We start from the raw sequence: 13,114 nt of genomic DNA on the forward strand, positions 1-13,114 counted from the left end.
TTTTTATTTCTTTTTTTAATTCTTATCTTAGACTCCGCACTCCGCACTCCGCGTTTTCGGAACAGCCCGGATGTCTGTGGACGGTGCCTTAGTGGACTGATCTGACGGTTGTCGGCGGACGACTGAAGTCTGTCCGAAGTAAATCATTTCATAATCCAAAACTAAAGCGGAAAATGTTTGACAGAGCTCAATTCTATACCAGTGCATATTAGATTTTCTTCTCTTTGTAATTAAACTGTAACCTAGTTTCCATTTAATTTACCCAAGTACTAAGATTTTAAAAGGTTGTTTTAGTTCCTTAACATACGGCACTCAAGAGCAAGCAAGCTTCGTGTCCTTCAGTGCCACTAGAAGAATGCAACTGTCTCATTACTACGTCCAAACGAGGCTAACCCTGCACGTTAAAAAAATTATGATATTTTTAGGAAAGGCCTATTGTGGCCGCTTTCTGTGCAGTTAATTCCCAAGTTGCAACTACCGCAAATGAAATGGGTTTATTATTGCCGAAACATTCAGATTCCAAACAGCGAAGTTACTATTGATAGCTATATTAAGTAAGCCAATCAGAGCCACTGAACTGACGTTTGTCGGAAGACGATTGAAGTCTCGCTGAAATAAAAGATTGCCTAATCCAAACTGAAGCAGAAAATTCTGGCAGACTAATTCTTACATTATTATTTTTTAAAGTAAGGAGCAAAAGAATCGTCTCGTTATCGTCAACAAGATTCCTTGAGTGGTGCTGCACTCACAGACGACACAATGGAACCGTAATCTTTTTATTGGCATAGCCAGAAAACAACGGGCGACGAAAATTCAGTTTTCGACAGAATATTCTTTTGTGGCTCATCAGATCACCGGTCTCCGAAGTCAAATTCAAGTGAGAGCAAGAAATCTAATCAGTCAACTGTCCAGGGAAAGCAAAGGTAACAAAATGAAGCGGTCAACGTTGCCTGCTGGGGAAATTCTAATTCGCAGCGATGATAAGAAAAATGAAGAGGGGGTATTTAAAAGAGAAGAGAACGTTTGGCGACGAGCGAGCGAACAGATCTACATCGGACATGAAGGAAATGCTGTCGTCCAAAGCAACTGTTCCAGTAATATTGAAATCCAAAGAAACGACGAAGAATCGGGTATCCAGGGAAATGTTTACAAGTCTTCTGTACCTTACAGTGCTGGTGAAGTAACTGAAAACAGGCCCAAAAACAAAGGACGACAAAGAAGATTCAAGCCGGCCTCTATCGCCATGTCCGAGATCAAACAAGCTGGCTTAAAGGTGCCATTTCCTCCAAAAAGAGTGCAATCAGAAATCTACCAAAGTAACACCGCCGGTTGCAATGAATTGGAGAGGCACCCGGCATCCTACTGTAACAACACACATGAAGAGCAAGTGGTCATCAGTGGTGGAAAGAGATCAAGCGGCACTGGACGACAAAGGAAGTTCAATCCTGCTTCGGTTGTGAATTTTGAGACCGAACACGCTGGCACCAAGATGTTGTTTCCCCCAAGACGTTTGCAGTCAGATACGTTCCAGAACAACACTGCTGGTTGCAACGATTTCCAGAGGAGAGACCGCGAATCCTCATGCAACAATATGCAAGAGAAAGTGGTGACCTGTAATGACGAAAACAGAGCCAGTGGCACTGATCAACAAAGAGAGTTAATTCCAACTTTGTTACCCATTTTAGAGTACCGACAAGCTGGGATGAAAGTTCCATATCCTCCATTAAATTATCAGTCAGATATCCACCGACACAAAGCACCAACTTACAGTGAATCCCAGGGAAAATCCTGTTACAATACTACTGAGGAAAAAGCCAGTCGTGAAGCCAGTTGGAATGAAACACAGAGGAAAGAGCACAAATCGTCATATTTTAATACAAATGAGTACCTTGTCTTCTGCAATGGTGCAAACAGGCCCAATGGAATTGCACGACGTAGAAAGTTGAAACCCTCTCCTGTGGCCATTTTGGATAGTGAACAAGTTGGCTTGAAGGTGCCGTTTCCTCCAAGAAGTATGCAATCAAAAATCGTCCACAGTAACACAGCCAATCGTGGATTCCAGAGAAAAGACGATCGAACCTTCTCTTACGATACTCACGAGGAGCAAGTCCAAAACAGACCAAGTGGTGCTGAACGCCGTAGAAAGTTCAATCCAGCTTCTGTGGTCAACTGGGAGACTCACCAAACTGGCTTCCAGATGCCGTTTCTTCCAAGACGTATGCAGTCAGATGTCTCCGAGAATAACGCCACGCGTTGTATTGAATACTCGAGAAAGGACCATGAAGCCTCCTTTCACGGTACTCATGACGAGCAAGCCGCCAGCAACGGGGAAATAAACAGGCCCAGAGGTATTGCACGGCGTAGAAAGCTCAATCCAGCTTCTATTGTCACGTCTGGGACCCACGAAGCTGGCTTTCCTCCAAGACGTATGCAGTCATATGACTTCGAAAACAACGCCACTGGTAGTAATAATATCCAGAGAAAGTACGGTAAATCCTTGTGTAACAATATTAGCGAGGACCTGGTCACATGCAATATTGAAAAGAGACCCAGTGACACTGCACGACGTAGGGAATTCAATTCGGCTTCTGTGGCCGTGTCTGAAAACCAACCAGCTGGTTTGAAAGTGCAGTTTCCCCCAAGATGGGAGCAGTCAGATGTGATCCCAAATTATGGCTCTGCTATTTGCCAATTACATCAAAGAGAAGGCCACGATGACTATTACAGCTGTGTTCACGAGGAACAAGTAACCGACATTAGTGAAAACAACGCAAGTGCCATTAAGCGACATACAACGTTTAGTTCAGCCTCGGTTGCCAGCGAACAAGTTCGCCTTCCATTTCTTCCAAGTCTCAATGACCGGCCTAAACGCCATCCAAGAGGAAGAACGCCAAGAGTCGCCGTGTGTAGTGGCGCTGAATCTGCTGCTCTTGAAAGTGAGAGGAGAAGGGCTCGGGTTTTCCTGAGGAGATTTGGAGAAAGAAACATACCAGACACTCCACACAACCAGCATTAAGAATAGTGACATCATTCCAGTGAAACTGCTAGGTGTTAACTATTTAACCTAAAACATTGTCTGAAAGCAATCGAAACAGTAGGTTTTTTCCGGCAATTTCGGTCGAAAATTATGTACTACGTCTTAAGGTAGCCCTTTCGTGCGTCCGAAACTGAAACAGAAATTAGGACCGTCGGGAAATTAAATTCTGTGCCATTTGTTATTTCTAGAGGCACTTGCAGTCTTCCAACAGGGACAATGAATTCTTAATTTGTGGTAAGCACCATCTCATCTCGTAACCTTTGAGAAGTTTAAAACTGGCTTACGGGGAGATTTTTGAGTTCAATCCTCTATACACGAACCACAATTACGTTAGTCTGTTAAAGCAAGATTGTTGAAATCTGTTAGGATCTGCGCGACAATTTCGGGAAGGAAACCAGTGTTTGAATTAGTGAAAATTTTAGTCCACGGATCTAGCCAGGACCCCATCAACTGAGAGGGAGAGGTTTAGTTCCTTTAGATCATTTGGCTGGGTTACAGATTTTCGAATTGAACCCTTGCCATTATTCAACGGTCACCTTTACCGGTTTCTTCCGACTTTTACCTCGTTCTAATTTCTTACACAGTCGAACCCTTATTAATTTGTCACCCTCGGGGAAATTAGAGGTGGCCGCTTAATAAGGGTTTGTTTACCTTGAATATTTTCACCATCGGGTTAATTTTTTTCAGTGAACATGGGAGTCACTTCAAAACAATTATGATAAACGTGTGTTTGAATGTTTTTATCACTCGTCAACCTCTATTTCGCACTCTTATCTGCCATCGCCTTTTCCAAAACAAAGTTAATTTACGTGTATTAAATTTTGGGTGGCCGTTTAATACGCGTAAAGACAATACAAAAGGCCTCATCGGGACGACCAAAAGGTGGCCGCGGCCGCTTTTTAGAGGTGGCCGGTTCAAAGTGGTTCCATTTACAGTATGACAATAATTTCGGTATTTTAATAACTGGCCGCTTAATAATAAGGGGTGACTGCCTCATAGAGGTCGACTGTGTCGACATTTATCAAGTTTTATCCAGTTTTCTGGAGTTTGTCGAGGTTTTTTGTCGATATTTGTCTACTTTTATCGGTTTTTGATTAGTTGTGTCGAAAAATTATCCAGTGTCGTCTAGTTGTATACAGTGTTACAGAGATAAACTATAATTTCTGTCAGGTAAAACAACTATGACTACTCGCCCTAGTTCACTATTAGCGAAAGTCAGTTTGCCTGCGCCTCGTTTACGATTCGCTCATAGAAAACTCGGGTTCGTAGTCTATTTGTAAAAACAAAACAAAAAAACGTAAACATAACCAAAAAACCTCATTGTTGTATTTAAAGTGACAGATGACGACAAGCTGTGGATGTGGTTCTTCATTAAATTTTAGTTGATGAGAAAAAGAATACAAAGAGCAAGGAGTGTTTTGAAAAGAGCAAATCCCCAAGTGACGACAAACGAGGCTGTCTCTATCCCCAGGGGATAAAGGGTCTGCATCTGTTTTCCACGAAAATGTTCAGTCCCGGAACAGTTTGACGTTTCCTCATTGGGTGAAGATGGCATGACTGTTTTAGTCACGCCACGTTTTAATTAACTCGTCGTTGCTTGCGCCGGGTTTCGATCATACATACATTTATCAAACATTGACAAGCGGAGATAGCCCCCAAAAGTACTTGGTTCTGGACCCTCAGGCAACACCTTTTTACCACTAAAAAGAGCGTATTATTATCTAAAGTATTTTTGTAGAGGCTCTCCCAAAACTTGTTCAATCTCAGAAATAACGCGCTGACACTGCTCTTCGACATCAAAGCACTCATCTGAAACGCAAAAAAAGTATCGAGTTTTAAGTCAAAGCCTACAGCTTCCTCAAGCAAAAATCTTTGGCTAGCTTGCGTGACTTACCTTCCATAAGCTCCGCTAAGAAAGGGATAGTCTCTGGTAAAAGCACCATGAAGTCCTCCCCCAGTCGAGCGTGGAAGCCCTCTAACACTTTCAGTGCAGCCAGCCGAACCTTGAAGAGTAGTAGATGAACAACAAAGATAACATGATTTGTCAGCGTTTTAATTCTCCACCCCAGAGCGATTCTCTTTTGCGCATGACTGATGTCTTGCATATTCCAGAAAGCGTTAGCATTAGAGCATTAGCCCTTATATTGGAAAAGGGGGGACTTTTGAGGCCAGGGGAAATTGTTTCACCTCATCGGGGCTGGAAAGCACGAGAATCTCTGTTTACAATATTTGACTCATTAACACAAGCAATACAGTTTCTGATGGAGCTACAAAAACATTAGTTCTGGATATTGAAAGGGAATAGCACGATTAACTGTCCCGGGGAATTTGAGCCTGATGTATTGAACACGTTTTGTGCGACGCGGGTTTAAAAACTCAAAATTTCACAACAAGTGTATGAGCTCGTTATCGCTTTTGCCATTCAGAAATTTTGCAGTTTTTGAAAGCCACCTTCTTCTCGAATATTACACCCAAAGAGCCAAAAATTTCACAATTACTAAGTTTCACAAGCTCTTTAAATGTTTGTTGTCAATTCGTGTCTAGCGTGATGCCTGCTCTGCGCGAAGTCGTATGTTAATGAGAAAAAATGTTAACAATGACGTCAGCAAAGATTCTCCTGTACCTAAGAATGCCCAGTCTACAAAGAAACAAGCCTGAAATAACGTTATTCAAATACAAATCTAGCTGAACTAAAACTTACCATTGCAGAACTATGTCGGGTTTTCAGTAGCACCTGATAGTTCAAAGGTTTCCACTGCGCATCGCTGCCAGAAGCCATAGCAAAGTGAGCGAGGCATGGGGCCAAATGGTTAGAAAGACGCTCTTTAAATTTCTCTTCACCTCCTAGTGAGTTTTCGATCTGATCACAGAAAAAATAATCTTATCAGCAAGAGCACGGATAAAAGATTTCGCGGTTACAAAGAAAGAACTGCGCACGACCACGTCATCAGTATGGAACATTTCGAGTCTAATTAGGACGTCTCTCGAGGGAGAGGGGAGAAGGGACAGACGAATTAAGCGTGCGATGCCCCCCCCCCCCCCCCAAAAAAATTACCTTTAGTCGGGCTTTCTTCACTAAATTTGTACGCCATCTTATTTTAACCGTCTAGGTTACTAGGCTTGCGTTCGAGTTTTTCTTCTTCAAACCCTTAAAATGGCCCAGTAAAACGCACGCAGTATTTTAACGCATCATATTACTAGACTGTTGCGCACATGCTTTACACGTCTGGTCTCCCTGTGGCACCATCCAACATCCCGCAACATGTGTGCGACAATGTTGCAATATGTTGAGCACAATATGTTGAGCACAATATGTTGTACACGTTTGGTGTCCCTGTGACACCATCCAACATCCGGCAAAGGGTTGGCCTCACATGCGACAATGATGCAATTAGTTGCGTTTAAATGTCGGAAGCGTTTGGCCAACCCTTAACAGTGAACCCCAGTGTACGACCCACAACTTGTGACTCAACTCTGTCTATCACTGTCTTACACTACAGCCATCTTGTTGGTATTATTAAGAGGTTGCATTTTCGTGACAGTGGCGTCCTAAATAGCCATTGGTTAGTGCTAGAAGTGTCACGCAATACCGTTACGCGCGAACGAGCAATACCTGATCCACAAGTGGCTGCATCAAGCACTGAAAGCGATCATTATCCAGGAATCCGTGTGTGTCATACATGAAGCATTTGTGCAGACAATCTAACACATAGTTAAGCAGTGAGCACGTCTTCTGTATTCCTCTTTCTTCAGACAAGTCTGGGAAAAATGTTCCCTCTAAGGAAGCAAGAAAAATTTAAAATATCAAAAATTTACATAATTTTCAAGAGTAATCAATAGCTGATTTGCCCCAAGGTGTTTTACTTTTGATGCACACAACAAATCAGAGACGGAGAACGGAGGTTTCCGATGTGGCCTACAGTCTCGGCAGGCTCAAATTTTGTGTATAAACAAGTGTGTTATTTCTAAATTTGTTTCTTATTTTTTGTCTAACCACCAGAATGACATCAGAGGAATACAGCATTACGAATAAATGAATATATCAATCAATAATCAACCGATTATCTAATAATAAAACATTGATAATACAATGACGTCTCTGATCAGTGATAAGTTACGACTAGAATACAGGTAAAGAGGCATTCTATGTAACTGACGGATAAATGTCAGCATTTTACAAAATGATAGTTCCGGTTTTCCGTAATCAGTTGGACCAAAAAAAAAAAGGAACCTCGTCAGTTTGAGTTGATTCATGAAACTACATTAGTACTAGCCTCTTGCAGGCGTTCAGTTAGTTGGGGCACAGCACGAAAAACGGCGAGCGAAAAAATAGGGCAGAAGCGCTTCTCTCCTATTTTTGCGTTCCGCCGTTTTTCGCGCAGCACTCGAACTGAACGCCTGGAAGAGGCTACATTATCTGTACGTATCGATTCCCGACTGACCCAAAATCCAAAAAAGTGAGATAGACTGGACGTTTACCTGTCTTTGAGATGTTCGTGGCATCTAGCAGAGAAGCACAGTTCTTCACAAGATAACCAGCAAACAGGACAAACAAACCTTTCAGCTTCACAGCCACACTAAAGGAAGACAAGCAGTTCAAAACTGAAGTCAGCTCAAAGGTTTTCGAGATCTTTCCAACCCAACTGAGGGGGATGGGTAAAGTAAAGTGCGTGACGAAAAGAGTAGAAAAGAAAGTGTGATACTGTGCTAATTTATGTAGAGAATGTACAAGAATGCACGTATAAGAATGTGCACGAATGAATAAGAACTTGTATAAGTATGTCGTAAATTATCCGTCCTTAGTCGGTTGAGAGATGGAGAGATGTAACTCGACGGTTACAATCTCTTTGGGATTTGAGCGTTTCTTCTTTGAATGCTCTTCTCGTGCTGTTAAGCTGGGGGAAAAGAATGAAAGACAAAAGGAGGGGGGAAGACTGACAAACAGAAGAAGAAAGAATCCATGGTCAGCGGGTGTAGACAAATCACTTGACGAGTTAACAAGAAAGTCTTTGAGAGTGAAGAATGATCATTGCAGTTAATTTTCCAATTTAAGCAATTGGAAAGAAGAAGCCTGAAAAAATCAGGGCTTCAACGGGATTCGAACCCGTGACCTCGGCGATACCGGTGCGATGCTCTACCAACTGAGCTATGAAGCCACACATTGGGAGCGAGGTCAATTAATTGAGTTCATAACTTCACATCATTTCACTCCTCACGGGAAGATATGAACTCAATTAATTGACCTCGCCCCCAATGTGTGGCTTCATAGCTCAGTTGGTAGAGCATCGCACTGGTATCACGGAGGTCACGGGTTCGAATCCCGTTGAAGCCCTGATTTTTTCAGGCTTCTTCTTTCAAATTGCTTAAATTGGAAAATTAACTGCGATGATCATTCTTCACTCTCAGCTGCAACCGCAGTTCATATATGAATTATTTCATATAAACTTCACATCATTTCACTCCTCACGGGAAGATATGAACTCAATTAATTGACCTCGCTCCCAATGTGTGGCTTCATAGCTCAGTTGGTAGAGCATCGCACCGGTATCGCGGAGGTCACGGGTTCGAATCCCGTTGAAGCCCTGGTTTTTTCAGGCTTCTTCTTTCCAATTGCTTAAATTGGAAAATTAACTGCGATGATCATTCTTCACTCTCAGCTACAACCGCAGTTCACATATGAATTATTTCATATAAACTTCACATCAAGAAAGTCTTTGTTGGAGTTTACCTAAAGAGACACCTCTCCCAGTGGAAAGTGGCGGTTCTAAGCTTTCACATAGCAAGTAAAACAAGAAAAAAAGCAAGGAATTTTCTTACCTGTCGCAGAGACGATAGAAAACAAGAAGCCGCTCTTTCCGGGAAGAAGCTCTAGTCGCCCAGTCTATCAGCTGTAGCAAAGAAACGTAGAAGTGATTTGAATGGCAATGTGATTTCTCCCTTAGATTTCGTTTTTTTTAAAAATATATTTCCAAGAGAGCGAAAGACTGTATTGTCAGCATCAAATAAAAGTAAAAATACGACAGAGAAATCGACACCAAATTAAGTTAAGGTACTTTCTAATAAAAACACTTTTTTCGGACTCGAAAAAATTTAATCTCACCCGTAGAAACATCGGTCTAAAGGAAGCTTCTGAGAGCTTGACCACAAGACACAGGAAGGCTTCAATCACACTACCTTCTGCTTGGTTTACAAGATCATCGTCTTCCTGTAAAACAGACCAGAGAATTTACCATGAGGTAACAAACAACTACATACTTTCTTGTTTTGACGTCACAGCTTGACTAGCTCCGGGTCCTAACCCTCGCGGTTTCTGACCCAACCGGAAGTGAAATTTTACGTTTTCAGATGGCTAAAACGGGGTGAAAAAAGACCGATATCATTTTTTTTCGATTTCCATATCATGATCTCATGTAGCTTCCATAAAGCAAATAAAAAATATGTATATCTGTCATATACACTTGAACAATTTTCTTTGTGTCTGTCTTAGACGTAATACCCAACAATTTGACGTCACTTTCGTTCTAAAATTTCAAACACTTGCTTCTTGGTCGTGGTGAGCTCTAAAATCCAGCGCTTCTACGAACAAGGTAAACAGGTTTGACTGGTAAGTCTTGATATCTTCCTTCTTCATGGCGTTCACACATTCTGCAAGCACGTTCATCAGTGTCGCGACACACTCCTGCAACACAACACAATGAGCCCTTAGTGACTGACCCCAAGGGAAACAGTGAATTTTGTTCCCCCGAGACCCTCAATTGAGGTCGAGGGGAAACAAAACTTACTGTTTCCCGTGTGGCCAGTCATCAAGTGTTTTGTTATACCTCCCAACTCAAAAATGGAGCAAACTGCGACAAAATTATTTGCTTGACGTCGGCTGGCGCACACAGATTTGCCGCGGTTTCAAGGTGCACGACCTGATCACATGCGAGTCAAAAGTTCAAGTAGTTGTTTCCCTAGGGAGTTAGGGAGTACGTGAGTTCTGACCCATGACACGTGACACCTTCAATCGGGACACGTATTTGAGTTGTGAGGTATAACAACAGGGCTTACATAAAGGCTGATAGATGGAGTCAGAAATTGTCTAGGTGGCAAAAAGGTGCTAGCGAAGCGAGCAAGAAAATGTCATTGATTAAATGATGACTTTACAAATCAAATAAGAGAATTGCGACTCACGAGCGTGGGAAAAAGAGAAAATCTGAGTCCCCGACGGTATTCAAACCTGTGACCGCCCAGATACTGGTCCAGCGCTCCAGTCACTGCGCTATGGAGACTCATAGTGAGCTGAGCCAATTACCATGATTGCAGGACGGTCTCTGAGCAATGACTGAGAGTTTGGCTAAAACAAATACCTACTATGTACAGTTTCTGTTACCTTCTGTTTGGTGACAACATTGTTGTAACACTGGGACACGGCGGTAATCAAAACCCGGGGTGAAATGTTACAAGCCAGCTCTTTTCTGTACGTAAGAGAAAGACGCATTAGAACCTACATTCATACCAGGTACATCAAACGCTTGCTCTAGTCTACAGAATTTATTGGGGATCCCGAGCGAGCCTCATCGTGGTTTCAAGTTTGTTCAAAATTTAATCCATCTCCATTTTCTATGCCTTAAGGTTATTCCACTGAAATAGAATCTGCACTGAGGTTTTTGTGAAACTTTGCCTATTGATTGTTTATATTAGAGGAACTTAAATTTTGAAATAAAAATGAGGGGTCCCCATGTTCGTTTAGGAGCAACAGCACCTTGTTTATACCCATATAAATCCTTATAATAGCACCATGATTGTAGTCACGATTGCTTGCCAAATTAACGTTTCCGACGATTGCTTTTGTTCTACACCGAGAATTGGTCCATACTTATTTCACACAGAGAAATTCATTACTCAATTCAAAACAACAGAAAAAAAATGATAGGTCACCATACTCGTTTGCGAGAAAATGACGATTTACCTCTATGGCGAGGTCCAGCCGTGAAGAAAAAGCCGCCATTTTTTAATGCGCGCGCGCTAATCACGCCTTAAATTATGCGCAGTAGGGATGCGCAATGCAATACTGGGGAATGACCTTAAGTGATCCTCACTTGCTAATGGGTTCTTTTAAAATTTCCAGATGATAGTCAATCAAATTTTTCTACAAGGGTTAAACAGAACGTTTTAGACCACTTACGAAGACGCAGTGAAAACTTAAGCTCGGTCGGTCATCACTAGCGACGCAAGCATAAGCATAAGACACTTATGCGCTAGTGAGGACAGCTGCGACATAAGCATACGAATATCAAAACTTTGCGTTCTTCTTATGCTTATGCTTTTGCTGATGTCGCGATTGCGTCTAGTGGGGACATGTTGGCATAGGCATAAGCGAAAGACTTTCAGCAAATCAACGAACACTTCATGCTTGTACCAACCATGTCCCGACTGAACATAACACCAACATGAGCATAAGCATAAGACGAACACTTATGCTTATGTCGGACCATCCCCACTAGCGCATAACCTTCTTATGCTTATGCTAGCGTCGCAAGCGAGGACAGGGCTTAAGCGATGGAAAACTCCCATGATTTTCACTCAACTGTTCACTCAAACTATGAAACAGATACTTACCTGAGCAAAATTAATCGATCCTTTAATTGTACTTCAACAGACGAGTGCTTTGTAACCTCGGCTTGTTTCTGCTGGTCCTCAGTAGCCTCCCCTCCAATAAGCGATGGTCTCGTTACCTGCACCAAAGTATTATTAGTTACCAAATGGATGAGGATCAGGGTTTAAGTCTAAAAACTGCTGAATTGCATCAAAAGGGATTTTACAATAACTGCAGAGACTCTCGCGCACTCATCGGCTAATTTTTATTGTCAATAAGCGGACGGACACATGAATTTATGACGCAACGAGCGCCGAGAGCGGACAATTTGACGATTTGTTGTTGCAAAAAACAAATTGACGGCAGTTTTTCATTCGTCTGTCTTGTCACTGACAATGACTTTCGTCATAACATTGTCAAAGGAGTCTGCGTATCCACTCGGCTATCGCCTCGTGGATCCACAGCTACTTTAACAATGTTATGACGAAATTCATGATCAATAACAGGACAGACGTATGAAAAACTACCGTCAATTTGGTAAAGTGACAACAATAGTCTAAAAAATCGAATAAAAGCCAAAGAAATAAATTAACCACAAATTTGGATAAAGCCAGTTGACTTTTCGAGCAGAGATACTCATCGTAGCAACTTATCTATAGTCTGATTGCCACTACAACACAAATCCTATGTCCCATTCACACCAACTAAACTAGGTTCAGGTTTTTTCAATTTGTCGATAACGCTTTCCATTCATCTTGAGAAGACAAATTTCAAACCTCCTTGCTACGATATTTTAATCAAATGGGTTTTAACCTTGTTTAGTTGTGGGTGCACACTGTATGAGGAACTAATTTTTAACCTTGTTCAGTTAAACCACTTTTAAATATGTTTAACTTGTTCGTGTGAACAGGGTATTAGTTCTGGGAAGTTTCCTTTCACATGCTGTTAAGACATCTTGTTAACAATAAATTATATTAGTTCGTTTTGCCAGTTAAGCCTGGAAACCTCTGCGAATGACAGCGAACAAATCACCAATTTTTTAAGCGGGTGCAACTCGGAGAATTCTTGAGTCTAACAAAATCAAGCCCAATAAAGATGAAGACCAAATACTTATTGACTCAGTTAGGTCGTGCTGGCCGGGAAAATACTTCATTTTGCCGGTGTCATTTTGCATGCACCTTGTTAAACTCAGTCCGAGACCCTGAGGGAAATAACTTCCGTTCGGTCCTGCCACTGAGTTAATCGGCTCATACAATTTCGATTCCGCTGTAGAGAACCCACCTGAATTAAGATATCCACTAAGTAAGGACTGAGAAAGTGGGGTAACGCTTCGGTAGCCTTACACAGAGCTGTCACGCAACACAGCGTCAGAAGATTGTTCCTGAAAAGAAACGATCATTACAAGTTAAGAATTATAAATTATAAATAAATAAATTCCTTCCAGCCACAGATCCCAATAAGTAAAGTACAAATTATTCCTTACGGGATTGGTTTAGGGT

The 13,114-nt window shown here is 41.8% G+C and overlaps 1 protein-coding gene across 1 annotated transcript in view; it reads right to left on the reverse strand.

The window, feature by feature from the left end:
* Positions 1 to 4,341: 4,341 nt before the first annotated feature.
* LOC110051427 (HEAT repeat-containing protein 1-like) overlaps positions 4,342 to 13,114 on the reverse strand; it is a 50,972-nt gene continuing 42,199 nt past the window's right edge. Inside the window, exons 35-45 of the mRNA XM_089286539.1 lie at positions 12,897 to 12,996; positions 11,639 to 11,754; positions 10,410 to 10,494; positions 9,579 to 9,716; positions 9,138 to 9,242; positions 8,855 to 8,925; positions 7,517 to 7,614; positions 6,651 to 6,814; positions 5,739 to 5,897; positions 4,932 to 5,040; positions 4,342 to 4,846 (exon numbers count right to left, since the gene is read on the reverse strand). Of these exons, the coding sequence (XP_089142665.1) occupies positions 4,755 to 4,846; positions 4,932 to 5,040; positions 5,739 to 5,897; positions 6,651 to 6,814; positions 7,517 to 7,614; positions 8,855 to 8,925; positions 9,138 to 9,242; positions 9,579 to 9,716; positions 10,410 to 10,494; positions 11,639 to 11,754; positions 12,897 to 12,996 (1,237 nt within the window). The 3' untranslated portion in view covers positions 4,342 to 4,754. The remainder of the gene's footprint in view (positions 4,847 to 4,931; positions 5,041 to 5,738; positions 5,898 to 6,650; positions 6,815 to 7,516; positions 7,615 to 8,854; positions 8,926 to 9,137; positions 9,243 to 9,578; positions 9,717 to 10,409; positions 10,495 to 11,638; positions 11,755 to 12,896; positions 12,997 to 13,114) is intronic.

Source organism: Orbicella faveolata, unplaced genomic scaffold, assembly GCF_042242905.1.
Source record: "Orbicella faveolata isolate gen_17 unplaced genomic scaffold, um_ofav_v1 contig_14, whole genome shotgun sequence".
Taxonomy (NCBI): domain Eukaryota; kingdom Metazoa; phylum Cnidaria; class Anthozoa; order Scleractinia; family Merulinidae; genus Orbicella; species Orbicella faveolata.